The sequence below is a fragment of the Nuphar pumila genome, chromosome 3, assembly GCF_984573655.1.
Source record: "Nuphar pumila chromosome 3, dmNupPumi1.hap1.1, whole genome shotgun sequence".
NCBI lineage: Eukaryota > Viridiplantae > Streptophyta > Magnoliopsida > Nymphaeales > Nymphaeaceae > Nuphar > Nuphar pumila.
In genome coordinates, this window is record NC_143251.1 from 3,979,269 (window position 1) to 3,999,160 (window position 19,892).

The window sequence follows — 19,892 nt, forward strand, 5'->3', positions numbered from 1 at the left end:
TTTGGAATTAAAGATAATTTAGGGAATGCTAATATGTTATCTTTTAACTAGTGGTGAATCTCGGGGAAGTTGCAAGTTAATAGGATTATCTTAGGCATATGTTTGACCAGAGTGTGTCTGGATGAAGTATTGTTAGGACCTAAGTCACACGGACTCGGCTAAAAGGTCGACGCACCCGTGTCGACACGCCCCGACACGGGTGCAGCTTCAAACATGGGGCGGACACGGTCAACGAAGTGTCAGACTCGGTCAATGCACTGGGGCTGAGTCCGTCCACATTTTGGACTCGGTCAACTTTGATCGAGTCTATTTTTGTTCATTTATTAAAATTAATTTTGGACTCGGTCAACTTTGACCGAGTCTATTTTTGTCCATTTATAATATATATATATATATATATATTGTTATTATTGTTACATATATATTTTGTCAACTTTGACCGGTCAACTTATTGCTTTAAAATTTATAATCTTATATATATATATAGCCGTGTTCCCGTGTCCAAAATTTTTAAAATTGCTCCGCACCGGTACCTGTACCCGCACCCATGTGACATAGGTTAGGACTTAAGTGTACCCTGGTCAAATCCAATCCAAACACATCAACCGTGGTGGGTTAGGTTGGATGCATCTAGTTTCAGGTTGGGTTTGGGTCAGTCCACATGAACTGGCCCAACAAGTCAGACATTTAGTCAAGACCCATGTGGTCCGGGTTGAACTTAGCCAAACTCAAATCTTGTTGGACACAATCATTATGGGAGCTAACCTAGAATTTTACAGAACCATATTTTAGAATTAAAGATAAATTTACAGAAAGCTGATATGTTATTTTTTTTTAACTATTGGTGAATCTTGGGGAAGTTGCTTATCTTAGGCATATGTTTGACGAAAGTGTGTCTGGATGAAGTTTTGTTAGGACTTCAGTGGACGCTGGTCAGATCCAAGCCGAACACATCAACTGTGGTGGGTTAGCTTGGATGCATCTAGTTTCAGGTTGGGTTTGTGTCAGATACATATGAACTGGCCCAACAAGTCAGCCGTTTGGTCAAGCCCATGTGGCCTGGGTTGAACTTAGCCTAACTCAAATCTTGTTGGACATAAGTGGGTCTAGGTTTGAATTTGGGTGGGTTTGAATTGGTTTTCGGATTAACCAATGATGAATTGGTCATACAAAGTAAAAAGGAGAGTTTTTAACTTATTAAAAAAGTATTGACTGTCAAAGATTTTTTAGTTATTAAAAAAAGACCTTTTTGGTTGCTTTAAAAAATGGTATAATTATTGGTCAGTGGATTTAATTTGATTATATTTTTGTATGTATTTATATATATATGTGCATCTGTTTGTACATGTGTATAAGTGTGTTGGGAGGGGGGTGGCACCATAACTAGTAGAAAACACTTTATTTCATATTTTTTGAGAACTTTTTGTGGGTAGATCTTACAGATGTGATCTGCATGGTTTGTTTACTGGAAAATGAGTTTTGGATAGTGTGAGCTCAACATGTATGCCGGTTTCTCAACGCCTCAAAAAATCAAGGGTCCACAATTTACCAAATTTTATGACTCAAAAATTCCTGATTTACGTCAAAAAAGCATGATCCAAGGTGTGATCTCTTGCATACAAGCTACTGAACACATCTATGGGGTCAGATTGAGACAATACAGCTTGTCGTGCTTTTCAGCTGGATTGAATGATTATATATATATAATCTTTGTTGATCAACCCTTCTAGCTACACAATTTGGTTCATGCCATTTTGATGTGTAAACAGGTTCTTCAAGAGATTCAAAAATCAATGGCACATAATGCATGTGATTTCTTGAATAGAAAGTTGGGGTTTACATTGAAACAACTAAATCCAAGTGTGATTTCTACTAAATAAACCATTCTGAATACATCTATATGGTCAGACTTTGCAAATAAAGGTTGCTCCTATGATTTCCCCCTAGATAGTATGATAGTTACAATAAATACCACTTGACACCTGTACATGTGCCTGTGTGCACGTGTGTGTAAAACTTTGACGTGGCAATTTTTTCCCTGAAAGCTCGCTCTTCATTTTTCATTTAATATTAGGTTCATTTATATATTCTTTTGGGATTTCAGGTGAAGCCACTGAAGGAGCTGACTTTTAATTCTCCAAATATTACTGCAACAATGACATCTCGTCAATTTCAAGTTATGGTGGATATACTAAGCAATCTTCTCTTTGCTAGGCTACCAAAGTAAGAATACATGCTCTTTTACGTTTCCACAATTCATGTCCATAGTAATTGTTACAATATTTATTTTCACAGTTGATCTTTTCTCATGTTTATTTATTATTAATGTACTTGGTTTACAATGTGGCAAATTGAGGTGATTTTTCAAATGGACCTACGTAATCTTGCATGTGTTTGGTTATTCTGTTATGATTGTACATAGATTATCAAGTAGGTGGGTCATGCAAAATGGTGTATTTTGCTATTTGCTAAGCCTAGAGGGATGGGTGGTATGGTAAAAGGATGGATTCAGATGTTTTGCACATGAACACATTCTTAGGTCATGTTTGAATGTTGGAAATAGCTGAGAATGGTTTGTCTTTGTAGGAGAATTGAAATATCTTTTTTTTTTTCAGAAAATCATCTTTCAAGCTTTCTTCTGAAAAATTATCTCATTGGATGCAGTCTTTCCTAGGTGTAGGAAAGTCTTTGTGTCCAGCGTTTGAATTTTTTTTGGATAAATTTCCATACTTGAGAAGTAACTAATTTTCTGGATAATTTTTCATACCCGAGAAGTAACTTTAAAGCTTAAACTCATGGTTACCCCTATTTCTCCAAATAAGCTTTTTCAACATGGGGTCAGACGTATGAGCTTTCTTTTCCATTTTTTCCTATCTAGTGCTATAGGCTTTCTCATCTATAATCTATGTCACGCTGTCACAGATACTAGTATGGGTAGGACAGATATGTTTGATACGATAAGGGAGCTTTATAAAATTAGGGAAAGGAGACACTGCTCTGTGTGTGTGTTTTATGCATTCAAAATTCTTATTCTAAAGCTATAAAACATGAATATCATCTTAAGTGCAAACTCTTGAATCACAATTCTAAAACATTATAATTAAGAACAAATAATAAAATTAAGTTTCCCTGGGGGCAGGGGGTAACCCCACGGAGTTTTATGCTGATAGGACAGTGATTGTAAGTACAACAGGCAGAGCCAATGCGGCTAGGTCTCTATTCCTGGGGGCGCTTTCTATGTGTAAATATAAAAAAAAATTAAGTTAAAATTTGAAATGTAATGTAATTGATGAATTTTTTTAAAAGAACGCAAATGAATACAAAATAACCAATCAAAATGATAAATGAAAATAGACAAAATTAAGACACAATGTTACTGTATCAGACATTGCTTTGTCTGTGTTCATGAAATGTCATGGTGTGTTCGAGTGTTGTGTCATTCTACTCGGGATACACATGCAAAGTTAAGTGTCTATGATTCTTTATGACATAGTTTGTAATCTTTCATTTAGCCTCTCGCAGCCTCCTTTTGAGTCTTCAATGGTCTTCCTCTTTTCGTATGTCAACATTTATTATTTGTGTTGTGATAGGTCTCTACACCATGCACTACAATCTTGACATTTTTTTTTTAAATTAGCAATACTCTTAAACGAATTATGTTATATTATTTTAGTCCTTTTCTATTTAAATCCTCTCATCCATCTTAACATATGGATCTCTTTGACATGCTTTTGCTCTACCTATACCTTTTTAGTTGCACAACACTCAAGAATTTCGATCTTATAGCAGTTCTATAAAGATGTCCTTTTAATCTTAGAGGCACTCATCTATCACATAGCACCCCTCTAGTTTCTTGCTTCTTTATCCAACCGACACTAAATCCTACTAGAGAAAGAGAGAGACTAGAGAGAGAGATAGTGCACTCTTATCCATAGTTGCTAGTCGAGGAAGCGAGAGCGGGAAGCGTTTTGGGAAGTGGAAGCGAGGCACTTTCAAAAATTTAGAAAGCGGGAAGCATGGGACGACTTAGAAGCAAACCAGGAATTGTCTCGGAAGTGACCTAGGAAGCGAACCGAAAGCGAGGGAGAAGCGAGTGGGAATCGAAAAAAGAAAAAAAAAATAAAATAAAAAATAAAAATACAAAAAAAATGAAAAAAGGAGGAAGCGAGCTTTCCATTTTTTTATACGCTTCCCAACACATTTCGAAAGCACGACGTTTCGCACATCTGAAACACGCTTCAGGGAAGCCACTCCCAAGGGCACTTCCAGTAACTCTGCTCTTATCTCCTAAACCAACCTAAATTGCTTAAAAAACAAAGTTTTTGATGTAGCTTAAACCGAACTTATAGATATATTCTCTATAGCTTACTTAGTAGAATCATTGTATTAGAATAAACAATTTTCATGTTTAGATGCGTTTTAAAGGTACTTGAGGGCACCCATCATCATTGTCGGAGGTTAGAAGCTCAAAGGTTGTCGGAGGAGGCTTGGACACCGGTGGAGATGGCCGAGAGAGAGAGAGTTGCATAATGAATGAAGAAAGCCATCAAACCCTATGCGATTTAGGGTTTTTTCACAAAATAGAGACCATTTTGACCTTACAAAAAATATGTTTTCTTTTTGTTTGTTTTGGTAAAAAATATTTAATTAGGGGGTAAACTGTCCAATAGTTAAAAAAATAAAGAAAACTCACTTCCTGATATTGGGAAGCACATTTCTTATTAACTAGGAAGCACATTTCCTAATTAAAATGGGCACTTCCCCGCACATTTTCGGGGAAGTGCATTTCCCCCCTCCTACCATCGCTTCTGGTAACCTTGACCGAGAATCAACAACTTGTATTGCATGACAACTTGAAATAAAAACAAGGTTTCTTGTTAGATCTATTCAATCCAAAAGCATGATTTTTTAGTTAATGAGCAATGATGGACACTTCTATAATTTAAGATTAAGCAAAACATACATGCAATTGTGTTTTCTAGAAGTGTTTACGATGATTTAGGACATAACTTTTCAGGAGCTAGTCACTCTCTCTATATGTATTGTTTGTTTATATAGGGTTAATGTTTGGTGCTATTGAACGCACAAAACCGCTGAGTATACATCACCTTATTTTTTCATATTTTTAGATTTTTTTGGTAAGTCCTTATGGATGTGATATAGAAAAATGTTGTAAATATCATATTGAAACCCATATCGGAAAGGCTCAGGATTGGGGCATATCGTACCTAGGGGTGGGCAACGGCTAGCCTGACCCATTGGGAAAACCCCGGCCCATAACCTGCTCGTTCGGCTCGTGGGCCTAATCGGGCTGGTCCGAGCCTATTATACATGTAACACTCCAAAAATCCTGGACTTGTAACTTTTAAGAAAATTTTGAAAGCCTTGTAATCATTTGTTTATTAGATTTTTAAATAGTAATTCAACGGAAAATGATATTTTCGAATCAACAAGTCAACGGACCTTGGACGCATTACTTGCGAAACCTTTTCCTTTGCACAACGGATTTAAAACTCCATACATTCAAAACCAAATAGATAAAAAAGAATGCAGTTTTAATAATTTAAAGTTTATACAAAAGAAGAACTTTCAAGAAAACCTTTATGCAAAATTATAGAAATATCCTCAGGAGCGAAACGTCAATGAAAGAGTCTCATCCTGACACCATCACATCATCGGGTCATCGCTTGTCGTACCGACCTAATAATCACCTGTACCCATAAAATGAGCCAGTTTCATGAAAAACTGGTAGGTGCACATGTAAGACAATATAAAATAATATTAAGCATATGCATTTCATTAATATATAATGCCCTAAATTAACAAGTATTATGAATAAAACTAACATGCATCAGATTCATGTATCATACACAATCCAACCATTAATACAACAAATATGACATAAACAATTATTTAACACATGATGCACAATTCAACAATTAATACAACAAAGCTAGCATAAGCAGTTAATTAATACATGATGCGCAAATAATGCAAACAAATCTAGATTCGACAAGTAATATGAATTAATCTAGATTCAATAGGTAATGTGAGCAGGATAACTTTGTTTCAATATTAGTTGACCTACGAGTACCTAAATGCACGAAACATAGAAACAACTGAGACTAATCCGGAGGTTTATTATGCTATGTATTTTCGATACCCCGGATAGCTAGCTGAGTTCGCTTCTAAGGGGCCGATCCGCGATCGAGAGAGAATTTCCCAAAGGCATACGTAGCAAAAAATGCATCCAACTTCTGCAGAAGTCGATGGGATCTACCACCTAGGATAATTTTCGGTAGTCTCATCCCTTAACTCCGATGACTGGGGATGCCGACTCATTTGCCCGAGAGGTAGTTGTGAACAACCTGTCCATCAGAGTTTTTGTATCATCTCATCCTCTCCCTTGATGAAAAATAGCGGGGCGAATGGGTGCGTCAGGTGTTATTTAACTGAAGACCCATTTTGCATGCTCTGGTCTTTCAAACCCACTTGAGCATCTTGCCTGTGAAGGCGAATCGTCATCATTTATGTAATTTCTATTTCATCATTGTGCCTTTGCACATTGTGAGGTTATCATAAACCTGTCATCCATCCAATCATCGTAGTGCTAACATGTTGTGCCTGTCTAAAAGTACGGCTACGATGAGAAGGGTATATGTTTGTCAGAAAGAAACCCCAGCTTTAATGTGTTGTGAAAGAAAACGTTGCAACAAATATTTAGTTTGACTTGACATGCTTTGGTCTTTCAGACCAACTCGAGCATTTTGCCTATGAAGGTGAAACATCACTATTTAAATGATTTCTACAATGTGTCATTCGCACGTTTTAAGGTTACACAAACCTCTCATCCTACTCATCTCAATACAAACATACCGTACCTGTCTAAAAATATGGCTATGATGAGAAGGGTATGGGTTTCTCAAAGAATACCCAACACAAAGCTTCATAAAGACATGATGTAAATAACTCATTTTGACATGTTTAGTCTTTTGAAACAGAAATACAACATACATGATATAAGATCGTCATGGATCTGAAACACTTCTCCTAAATGTACTGACTTGGAAAAATCTAGTTGCTATTTTACAATTCTCAATATTCTCAAGCTTTGTTTTTCAAGACTGCATACTCGAGAAACTGGAATCCGTGCAAGAAATCCTCTTCTTGAGGTTGTAGCATGCATACACAAATTTGCGTCTTTTAAAAAAGAGCGAAAATGGTACGCGTTTCTGTGCGCCCTGCGAGGCTTGCATTTAAGAAATCACAAGTGTAAAAAATGCAAGCCTATGCATTAAGCTTGGCGGCAAGGTAAGGACATAAAACAGTAATGCGAAAGTAACAACCTGTGCACTTAAGTGCGATGGCAAAGTAAAGATATGAATAGCAAACGTGAAAGCAAAGCCTCTGAACTGAAACACGACGGCAATATAAGGACATGAATAGCAAACACGAAAGCAAAGCTTGTGCACTGAAGCACGACGGCAAAGTAAAGACAGAAGCAGTAAAGACAAAAAGCAAATGCGAAAGCAAAAACCTGTGCACTAAAGCGCGACGACATGATAAAGACATAAATCAAATGCGAAAGCAAAAGCCTGTGCACTAAAGCGCGGCGGCAAAGTAAAGACATGAATAATAAATGACAGAAAGGAAAATGATAAGGATCACGAAACCGTGTCCTTGAGTTAAAAGCACACATATATACATATATGTATGCATATATATATTTATCATTTTTCCATTTTAGTTTTTAGTTGCTTAATTTTAGTTCGTCCATTGTCCTTTTTGCGCAACTTTTCTATACTTTGGGGAGTCGCGGGGTTGCGAACTCCTTCGAGAGTAAGTGATGAAGGACTCGGGCCACGGGGTGCTAGCGAAATTCGTTGCGCGAGCTGCAAAGAATAAAAGGGTGAGTTATAAAAATATTCAAAAATAAAAGGGGGTCAAGACCCCAAATACGGCAGGGCTGCATCCCTGCCTGTCGACCAACAGAGAAAGCAGGGAAGGGGCAGGGGGCGCCGTCCCTGCTCGCCGATAAATAAACAGAGAAGGGGCAGGAGCACAACTCCTGCCTGCGGTTCTGACAACATAGAGAGGGGCCAGGGTTTGTGCCCTGCCCTATAGGCATGATAACAGTGGCAACAACCATGCCCTGCCTTGCCCCACCCCACCCCACAGAAAAAGGGGGCAGGGGCGCAACCCTTGCCTGCCTTTCGGACAAAAGGAAAGGTAGAGGCAAGGGTGTAGCCCCTGCCTGCCTTCCTGTCAAAAGGAAAGGAAGAGAGGAAGGGGCAGGGGGGTGTCGCCTTCCTCCCCTGTCTGCAGGGGGTGTCGCCTGAAAAGGGATCAGGTAGGGGCGACACCCTCCCCTGCTAACAAAAGGAACAGAGAGGGGCCTGGCCCCTCCTCTGCGAAAAGAGGAAGCAGAGCCCCTCCCCTGCGAAAAGGAGGGGTAGGGAGGGGCCGAGCTCCTCCCATGCGAAAGGGTGGGTGGGGTGCAGGGAGGGGTCACGCCTCTCCCTTGCGAGCTCGACCCATAGCGAGCGAGGGAAGCGACACCCTCCCCTCTGCCGCAAACAGAGGGAGAAGTAGACAAAGAAGATGACAACGAGAGAGGGGTGAGGGTTTACTTGGAAATTGAAGGGGGTGGCCGACGTTTGGGTGGCCGTGACGAGCAGGGAGAGGGGCAAGCGAGGGAAGCTCGTCGGTCATCGGGGTCTCCTCCGGCGAACCAAAGAGGTCGAGGGAGAGAGAGAGACAACACAGGGCAAGCGAGGGAAGGGGGCATGCTTGGGGTAGGGGGACGGTAGCGACACTGTCGGTGGCTGGTGGTCGGAAAAATAAGCAGGAGAGGGAGCGGGGGTATCGAGCGAACGAGGAGAGAGAAAGGGTGGGTGGGGGGGGGGATTTCGCGTAATGGAAACCCTCCCCTGCGTGCTTTAAATAGGCACAGGGGGTGAGGGTACCTGGGTTGGATCCAGATCCGACCGGGGTCCATTTTTTTTGTAAAAAGCATGGGCCTTACAATATAACATATAATTATATATATACGGGAGAAAAACACACATAAATTTTGCAAAAAAATCATAAAAAATGGAAAATATAAAACTTAAAATACAAGAAAAAATAAATTTAGGAATGAATGTAAGAATTAAAGTCAAGTAATTGAATAAAAATAAACACACTATTGACATGTCATCAACATGAAATAGAGTTCATTAATTCATTACACAAAGTCAATAACATACATGATAAAACATTGAAGCATAGTTCGTTGCATAATTACAACCAAAAGAATCAAAACGATAAGACTTATCACTCGAATTTCACTACATAAACTCGTAAAGTCAATAACATAAAAGCTCACTATATGACTAAAAAAGTCAAAGGACTAAAAAAAACAAGACTCATCACTCGTCTTTATTATCAAACATTTCACGTTCATAAGTAGAGATGATATCTTGTTGTGCAGCTTGTGCCTTTTGTTGCTCTTCGTCTGATTCATCATCTGCATTTCGTTCTGCCAGTGCATAAATGCCATGTGCACGCGCAAATTCTTGTAATCTTGCGTCCCTCCTATATATCTTATTCAAATTGGCAGATATTGTAGTATGTACTTCATTTGAGCTCACATACATGTTTGCATTGTGCACCAGGTTCCCGAACAATGTCCTGCTTAATGTGATGCAAACCCCCGCTAATCAACGAATGACAATCTACATCTCAAAACATCATGCCGTCTGATATTGTCAACAACCTCACAAAATTGCCATGTCGGGTCTCTAGTACGTTGAGCCATTGCTAAATCTAATTATCACAAATGCAATTAATTGAAACTTAAAATAAAATCACTACATACAAAAGTCAAAAGTTTTGCAACTTTGCATAACACGATGATAGGACCAACAAAGGCCATACAAAGTTACAAACTAAAGCTCAAAAACATATATATATATATATGTATAGTTTAGAATATGCAGATATTATGACAGTACAAAGATCACAGAAAATGTATAGTTTAGAATCTGCTGCCCATAGCATTCCTCCTCAATCTGTGTAAAGCTGCAAATTGACTACATAATACTCTGCAAATAAGTTAATTCCTTCCACTCCCCTATTCGGTGATTATTTTTAACTTTATAATTCCATTTTGCTTTATGCTGGATTGAGTAACATCTATTGCCTTGTGAATTCAAAACTAGTATCTTTTAGGATGAAATAATCTGAAAGCTATGTGAATTATTATCATCTCTTTTTTTTCCCATTCAAGGTTTCCATAAAAATAGTCATAGGTAGGTTGTGATGGATGTTATCATCCTCCTTGACTACTGCAACTAACTGGTGGAAGCAATTCTTCTGTACCATAAGTATTTTTCTTTTCATCTTGTATAATGGGCACAGACACATGATTTTGAGACATTAAGCAACCTTATGCCTCTCAGAGAGATTCCTCTATGCCATCTACTGTTTGCAGCTGGAATTATGTGTTAAATTATGTACATAATCATATAATGTAATATATATATTTTATATGTATATGGTAATACATATACATATATTAATATATATGTATATGTATCTACTTATTATATATATAAAATATATATTTCTATTTGTTTAGCCGTAGGGGTAGTTTAGTCTTTTCCTCTGTTTTACGCACATTCACTTTATGGATGTGATTGTAAATTTATTTTTATTTTCTTTCTTTTTGTTTTTTTATTTCTTTTATGTAAAGTACCAAAAGGTACCTTGGGGGGCCCACTAACATAGACGTTGGGCCCTCTCCAACGGTCACATTTGTGACCGTTGGAGGGGCTCCAACGTCTATGAGTGGAGCCCCTCCAAGGCCCCTCTTGTGTTGTTATAAATAGGGGTTCTCTCCTTTGTATTTCTTCATGGCTTTGAGTCAAAGCCCAAGTGCTCAATAAATTGATTCCATTATTTTTATGCCTTTGCGCATTTGTGAGTTATTTGTGAGTTGTGCTTTTGTGCACAAGTGTTCTAAATGTTAAATATGTATATGTAAATGAATATATTTCTGTACTGTATTGTACCACTTGTACAGCATACTGTACTGTATTGTACTACTGTATTGTATTGTACTGTATTGTACAGCATACTGTACTGTATTGTACTATTGTACTGTATTGTACAACATACTGTACTGTATTGTACTATTGTACTGTATTGTACAGCATACTGTACTGTATTGTACTATTGTACTGTATTGTACCACTCGTACAACATATAAATATCAATGGAAAGGGGAGAAGACATCATTGCCGCCCAACATTTTTTTCTCTCTTCCCTCTTACCTCTCTCTCTATCTCTTGCTACGATAGTAAGGTGACTCCCACATCTGATTTCTCACATGGTATCAGAGCCAAGGGCGTGGTAATCACGATCATCTGGAAGGCCCCTAAGGACCTTGACGTGCGTTTTTGGGCGTTCACAAGGAAAGTGTTTTTTTTTTTCATCTTTTCTCTGTTGTTTCTCCGTTGAATCACTATATTTCGACGTCGTTTCTTCATTTCCTCATATCGTGCATCTTTTCCTTCTTACATATTCTGTTATCCCCAATTTTATCAACCCTAATTTCTGTTTTCCCCAAATTTGGGCACCCTCATTTCTCAAAAGTGCCTCTTTTCTCAAACTTCTTGTGATTTCTTATCTATTTCTTGCAATATAGTTGATAAATCGTACATTCTGCACGATTAACTAAAAAATCGTGATTTCCAAAACTCAAAAATTTCTGTCCGTACGGTTCTGTCCGTACAACCTACGAATTTCTGTCGTGCTGTTTGATTCATCTTTGATCTTCTTCCTTATGGATTCTAAAATCAGCCCCGGATTTCTTTCTCAACTTGTTTCTCACAAATTAACTCATGATAACTACTTACTTTGGAAACGCCAAATTCTGCCGTTTATCCGAAGTCATGGTCTTTTCGGGCATCTGGATGGGGGATCACCCGCCCCACCTATGACTATTACGCAAGAGGTAACTGGTAATGATGGGAAGGTGAGTTGCATTGCTATTCCAAATCCTGCGTATGATGTTTGGTTTCAGAAGGACCAATCTGTGGTTGCCTATTTGACTGCCACGTTATCTGATCGTATATTACAAACTATCTCTGACCATTTTACTGCTGCAGAACTATGGAGACATCTTGCTCACTCTTATTCACAGGTTTCTGAATCACGTGCACTTCAACTGAAATGGCAGTTCCAATCTATGCGAAAGGGAACTAAGACCATTACTGAATTTCTAGGGGATATCAAAATTATCATTGATCAGTTGGCCGCTATTGGATATCCTGTTTCTGACAGAGATGTTGTTCAGCAGGTATTGGGAAGCCTTGGGCCCCAATATCGTATGTTTTGCACTGCATTACAGGTTGCCTCTACACTTCCATGCTTTGAGGATTTACAGGCCAAACTCCTACAGTATGAAGTTAGTTTGACTCAAGATCATCTTATTGATGATCCTCATCCTGTCATGTTTACATCTGGGTCTACCTCATTTCGTCCACCTGCTGCTCATATGGGCCGTGGAGGACTCCTTCCTACTCCTACTGCTCCACCTGCCACTAGAGGTACCCGTGTCCCTACTTGCTTCCATTGCAACAAGCGTGGCCATGTGAAAGCAGATTGTTGGCACAACCCACAGAATCGCAACAAGGCAGGGAGGCCAGGACCAAGAGCTGGACAGATGAATGTTAGACAGTTTCAGGGGCAGCCGCAGGGAAATTTTCGAGCACATCAGGGTACTGATCAGGGACAGAGTGCAGGGTTGCCACATGATGTGCAACAAATTCTGATGACTGCATTTAACAACATGAATTTGCATCAGAATGATGATGAAGTTTGGTATATTGATTCTGGAGCAGCCGCACATGTTACTTCTGATGCAGGTAAACTTTCCAACATGGTTCCTTATATTGGCACTGGCACTATTGTCACGGGAGATGGTTCCCACCACCCTATTTCTCATACTGGAAATGCATCTCTCTCTTTGTCACAATCTACACTACCATTGAAAAATGTCTTACTCACTCCTGCCATTGAGAAAAACATTTTATCTGTTTCTAAATTGGTTGATGAAACAAATTCATCCATGGAATTTACTCCGTCTTCTGTTTGTCTTAAGGACCTTCGAACCAAGAAGATGCTCGCTAAGGGTGAACGACGCAGAAACATGTACGTCTTCGAAGCAGCCCCCGGGACTTTGAAGACGTCATCTACCGTGTCTCCATCTTTTCCTGCTTATTTGAGTCAGTCTTCTTCTGTTATGCAATGTAATAAGCCAGTTTCTTGGCATCGTCAGTTAGGTCATTGTAGTCAAGGGTTCCTTGACAAATTGTCTTCTCAGGGTTTTATTCCCAAAGTCAAATTAGATCATAAGTGTCCTAGTTGTAATGTCTGCAAGAGTCATGTACTTCCCTTTCAAAGTATCAATAAAAGAGCTTCCAAGCCATTTGAAATTATTCACTCTGATGTTTGGGGCCCAGCTCCTGTTTCATCTCTATCTGGCTCTCGTTATTATGTGTTATTTCTTGACTCTTTCACTCGTTACACTTGGATTTACTTTATGAAATATAAATCTGAAGTGTTCAAACTTTTCAAACAATTCCATGCTCTTGTTCAGAACCTTTTCAATTCAAATATCACTTATTTCCAGTGTGATGGTGGTGGAGAATACATATCTCATGATTTTAGTGAATATTTAAAGGACCATGGCATCACACGTAACTCCTCTTGTCCTTACACTCCACAACAGAATGGAGTAGCAGAACGTAAGCATCGGCATATTGTTGAAACCGCGTTAAGTATGATGCACAATATTGATATTTCTTTCTCTCTTTGGACTGAGGCCTTTCACACTGCAGTGCATATCATTAACAGGTTGCCTATGGAATTATTAGGAGATCAGTCTCCTTATTATTTGCTTCACGGTTCTCACCCTTCTTATGATGATTTGCATGCTTTCGGATGCATTTGTTATGTTCATGTGGATCATTCTTTACGTAACAAGTTTCAGGACAGAGCAGTTCAGTGCAGATTTCTGGGATATGCCGATGGGTATAAAGGATATAGATGTTATGATCCTATTTTGGGTAAGATTAAGGTGTCTAGAAATGTTGTTTTTGATGATGACCATTTCAACACTTGTGATACTTCTCAGGTATATGAGCAAACTACTTATGATCCATGGCTTTGTGATACTTTGCTATATGACTCTATCAGAGATCCTGTTGTTGATGAACCAATTCAGTTTGAAGCAGACAACTCCATCATCCAGGATGCACCTTCACGGTTTTCAAGTTTGGTTTATGCCCGTCGAGGAGCCCCTTCAACTCCATCTCACGAGGCTCCCCCTCTTCGACGATCCACACGTGAAAGGCATCCTATCCATCGTTGGGTTAGTTACAACAATTTTTCTCTTGACTTTCAGTTGTTTCTAACCAATGTGGCCAAAGAGAAAGAGCCGTCTACTTTCCATCAGGCAGCCCATTCTCGAGCTTGGGTTGAAGCTATGAACGAAGAAATGGCAGCACTTCATGAATGTCATACATGGGATATTGTTCCTCGACCTGTTGATAGAAATGTTGTTGGTTCCAAATGGGTTTACAAGATCAAGCGTAAACCAGATGGTAGCATTGAAAGATATAAAGCTCGCCTTGTTGCACGCGGATTCACACAACAATATGGGCAAGATTATGAGGAAACTTTTAGCCCTGTTGTCAAAATTGGCACCATTCGTGTGATCCTCACTTTGGCACTTCAGCATGGTTGGTCTCTTAGCCAGTTGGATGTCAAGAATGCGTTCTTACATGGGGACTTGAAGGAAGAGGTGTATATGGAGCAACCTCCTGAATATAGTGAACATGATGCGGCTACATGGGTTTGTAAATTGAGAAGGTCTCTTTATGGTTTAAAACAGGCATCTCGGTCTTGGTTTGAGAGTTTCTCCATGGAAATTCAGCAGCATGGCTTTTCTAAGAGTATACTTGATCATTCTTTATTTATGTATAAGAATGATCATGTTACTACTTGGGTTCTTATATATGTTGATGACATCATTATCACTGGGAGTGATGATGCACATATTGCCTTGGTCAAGCCTTTACTCATGGCCAAATTCAAGATGAAGGACTTAGGCCCATTGCGATACTTCTTGGGAGTTGAAGTCGATAGACAAGATGATCGACTCACTCTAAGTCAACACAAGTATACTCTTGACATTCTTCACACCACTGGTATGATTAATTGTAAACCTCTCAGCACCCCATCTGTCTTAAATCATAAGTTTAGTGCAAAAGAAGGCCAATTATATCATGATTCCACTTTATATCGCCGCATTGTTGGTATGTTGCAATATCTTACATTTACAAGACCTGACATTGCTTATGCTGTAAATCAAGCATCTCAGTTTATGCATGCTCCCACTGATTGTCATATGGAATGTATTAAGCGTATTCTCAGATATCTGAAAGGGACTATTGGAGATGGATTGCTCTATCACAAAGATGAAAGCTTCACTACAGGACACCGTTTACTTACATATTGTGATGCAGATTGGGGTGGGGACCCTGATGAGCGTAGGTCGGTTTCAGGATATTGTGTTTTTATTGGCCCAAATATTGTCACTTGGAGTAGTAAGAAACAAAAGGCCATTGCTAAATCCAGCACTGAGGCAGAGTACAGGGCAATGGCAACAGGGACAGCTGATGTCACTTGGGTACGGCATCTTCTTCAAGAGTTGAATGAACCTATCTCTTCCTCTCTGCTTTTATGTGATAATCAAAGTGCCATTAATATTTCTTTTAACCCTATTCATCATTGTCGCACGAAGCACATTGAGATTGATCAGCATTTTGTTAGACAAAAGATTGAAACAGAAGAAATTGAGGCTTCGTATGTCAGATCAGAAGACCAAGTAGCAGACATCTTCACCAAAGGATTGGTTAGTCATCAATTTTGGTTACTTAAGGGCAAGTTGAGCATGATTGAAGATCATCCTCAACTTGAGGGAGGCTGTTAAATATGTATATGTAAATGAATATATTTTTGTACTGTATTGTACCACTTGTACAGCATACTGTACTGTATTGTACTACTGTACTGTATTGTACTGTATTGTACAGCATACTGTACTGTATTGTACTATTGTACTGTATTGTACAGCATACTGTACTGTATTGTACTATTGTACTGTATTGTACTGTATTGTACAGCATACTGTACTGTATTGTACTATTGTACTGTATTGTACCACTCGTACAATATATAAATATCAATGGAAAGGGGAGAAGACATCATTGCCGCCCAACATTTTTTTCTCTCTTCCCTCTTACCTCTCTCTCTATCTCTTGCTACGATAGTAAGGTGACTCCCACATCTGATTTCTCACACTAAAGTGTTCTTATTGTGCATTCGTGTCGGGTTTATTATCAAGAATATTAAGGTCTTGATCTTAGTATCTTATTGGAGATACTTTTACATGGTATTAGAGCCTCGTTGAAGGAGGAGGATCGTGCATATCGCCACTTGTGGAGTACCTCGAAAATTGTGCCCTCAAGTTAGTGAAGTTTTGGAGTAAATCATCTACTTCGGGCAATATTTTAGAAGCAACTTTTGTCAAGAAAAGTTTGAAATTTTTTTAAGGTACACATTATTTTCTATCGTCTTTCCTCTCTAATGGGTGAAAAAGACTCCCACTTCTCCCTTGGGTTTAAACTTAGTGGTTTGAACTACCATGTTTGGGCCGGCAATATGGAAGCCCATATCAAAGGGAAAGGCCTTTGGGGATACGTTCAAGGTTCCATATCGGAACCCGAACCCAAACTTTCTATCATAGAGAAAGGGGATATTAAGATTCTTAAAGGTGGAGATAGACAAAAGGCCATAGAAGAATATTCAAAAAAGCATGATGAGTGGGAAATGAAGAACTTCAAAATATTATCTTAGATTTTTTCATCCGTTGAAACCAAGATCAACGCCAACATCATTAAGTTTAAAAGGGCCTCCGAAGCTTGGTTGTACCTTGAAAAAATGTATACTTCAAGGGACTTATCTCACAAATATTATCTCCAAAAGAAAGCTTTGATTCTTCAACAAAATGATTTGTCCATTCGGGAATATTTTGCCGAACTATCATCTATTTGGGACGAACTTGCTATGCTCGAACCAAAATGGAGCGGAGAAGCTATTGAATTAAGACACAAGCAACTAGAGGAAGATCGATTCTTCAACTTTTTAAATGGTCTTAGACCCGAATTTGAGCAAATTCGGTCCTCTCTCCTATCCGCTTTCATATCTCCCTCTATTGAAGATGTCATCACCAAGCTAAGTGGTGAGGAAACACGTATGGGGATTAGTAAAAATAACCCGAGTATCCTTGCTACACTTTCTCAAAGTGATTATGAAGTGCTTAATGCCGTGTCAAGACCCGAAAATAATTTGAAAACCTACAAACCACCCATTTCAAAAATCAAGGGCAAGGAGGAATTGATCGATATGGCAAGAAAGACTATAGCAAATTAACTTGCCATTTTTGTAAAGAACCGGGGCATATCAAACCCATTTGTCCCAAATGGAAGAAATTTCTTGCCGCGACTTTAGCATCCCAATCAGAGGAACGACCTTCGTCATCAAATGAGTCTCTTTCGCTTCAACAAATTATGGATGCTCTTCAACCTATTCTCAAAGGAGGCATTTCTGGAGCCGCTATGTCATCCTCATCCTCTCTCGGTAAGACATCTTGGCTCCTTGATTCCGGTGCTTCATTTCATATGACTCCAAGTCCTTGTTTTTTTTCTGATTATTCTAAAAATTTTCTTTCATCTTTTGTCTCAACGGCGGATGGAACACCTCTTGAAATTAAAGGAATGGGCAATTTTGAAAAACAAGACTTCTTTATCCCAAAAATTCGTCTTATACCAAAACTAAACTTAAACTTACTTTCCGTTTTTCAACTCTCGGACTATGGTTTGGATATAAAGTTTTCTTCTGATAAATGTTGGATACAGGATCGCTAGTCCGGAAAGTTGATTGGGGAAGGCTCTAGGAGATAGACCTCTACTATGTTGATTTTCTTAAAATTCCCAAGAATCAATTTTGTAATGTTGCTCAAAACAAAGATATTCATGTATGGCATAAGAGATTGGGTCATCCCAACATTGTTAAAATCTCTTATTTGCCTTTTATTAAGCATCTTTGTAATGAAAATTTTGTTTGTAATGAATGTATTCTTGGAAAAATGAGAAGTCTTCATTTTCCTCAAAGATCCATGTTTACAACAAAACCTTTTGAAATTGTTCACTCCGATGTATGGGGTCCGGCTCCGGTGATATCTAAGGGAGGTTTCTCATACTATGTTATCTTTGTGGACGATTTCACTAGGTTTAGTTGGATATATTTTCTTAAACATAAACATGAAGTTTTCTCAACTTTTAAAACATTTCATATGATGGTTTTAAATCAATTCAATGAAAATTTAAAAATTCTTAGAACCGATTCGGGTGGCGAATATCTTTCCAATGAATTCAAAAGTTATCTTGAAAATTATGGAATTCTCCATCAAAAGTCTTGTCCTAAAACCCCCCAAAAAAATGGGTTGGCGGAACGAAAACATAGGCATATTATTGAAACAACACGAACTTTGCTCATTTCACAAAATATTCCGAAAAAACCTTGGGGCTGAGACAACCCTTACATCTGTCTATCTCATAAATAGACTTCCATCTAAAAACTTGAACAAGATTTCCCCATTTGAAAAATTATACGAAAAAGAACCTGATTACAACAGGTTAAGGGTTTTTTGATGCAAATGTTTTGTCCTTACTGATAAAAATGACAAACTCTCTCCTAAGGCCATTCCTTGTGCCTTTCTTGGTTATTCTGAAACTCAAAAAGGCTTTCGCTGTTATGATATTAAAAGTGATAAACTATATGTTTTCAGAAATGTAAGCTTCTTAGAAAATATTAGTGGTTTCGAAAAACTTGAAACTATTGACGAGAATATTGACTATTCATTTCTGTTTGATTTATTGATTGATGATGATGATACTAGTGATGATGAATCAAATCAAAACACTTCATCAACATATCAATGAAGAACCACATAGAGATCCCATAACCTACTCTCATAGAGATAGGAATACTTTCAGAAGTGCCCTCGAAAGATATGATAATGAGTCTACTCCTTCGAGTGAAATAAACCTTCGTAGGACCGAAAGACTAAGAAGACCCCCTTCTAGGTTCATCTCATATGAGTCCTTTTCGCCTAAATATAAAGCCTGTCTAAGCGCCATTCACTCTTACATAGAACCTAGGAACTTCGAGGAAGCACGAAAATGTTCGGAATGGATAGTCGCTATGAATAATGAACTTGAAGCTCTAAAGAAAGCAAAGACATGGGAGTTTCAAGACCTCCCTAAAGACAAGAAAGCAATAGGGTGTAGATGGGTGTTTAAGGTCAAGACTAAGAGTGATGAGTCCTTTGAGAGATATAAGGCCCGCTTAGTTGCAAAAAGATATGGTCAAAAATATGAGATTGATTATGAGGAGACCTTTGCCCCGGTAGCTCGGATGGTCTCCGTCCGATGTCTTATAACCGTTGCCTCAATCAATAAATGAAACATCTATCAGATGGATGTTAAGAATGCTTTTTTAAACGGAGATCTAAACAAAGAAGTATATATGGATGCTCCTCTTGGAATGGAGTCTCTCCTAAAGGAAAAGTGGGCCTTCGGAAAGCACTTTATGGTTTAAAACAAGCTCCCAAGGCTTGGTATGATAGGTTTAACTCCGTAATGTTAGATAATGTTTTTTCATCCTGCTTTACTGATACTGCTTTGTTTGTTAGAAAATCTAATGCATGGATTTTATTC

General features: G+C 38.5%; 1 protein-coding gene across 3 annotated transcripts in view; it reads left to right on the forward strand.

The window, feature by feature from the left end:
• SAB (HYPERSENSITIVE TO PI STARVATION 4) overlaps nt 1-19,892 on the forward strand; it is a 123,441-nt gene that overhangs the window by 63,240 nt on the left and 40,309 nt on the right. For all 3 annotated transcript variants that reach the window (XM_089998644.1, XM_089998645.1, XM_089998646.1), the window contains one exon: nt 2,105-2,223. In XM_089998644.1, the coding sequence (XP_089854770.1) occupies nt 2,105-2,223 (119 nt within the window). The remainder of the gene's footprint in view (nt 1-2,104; nt 2,224-19,892) is intronic.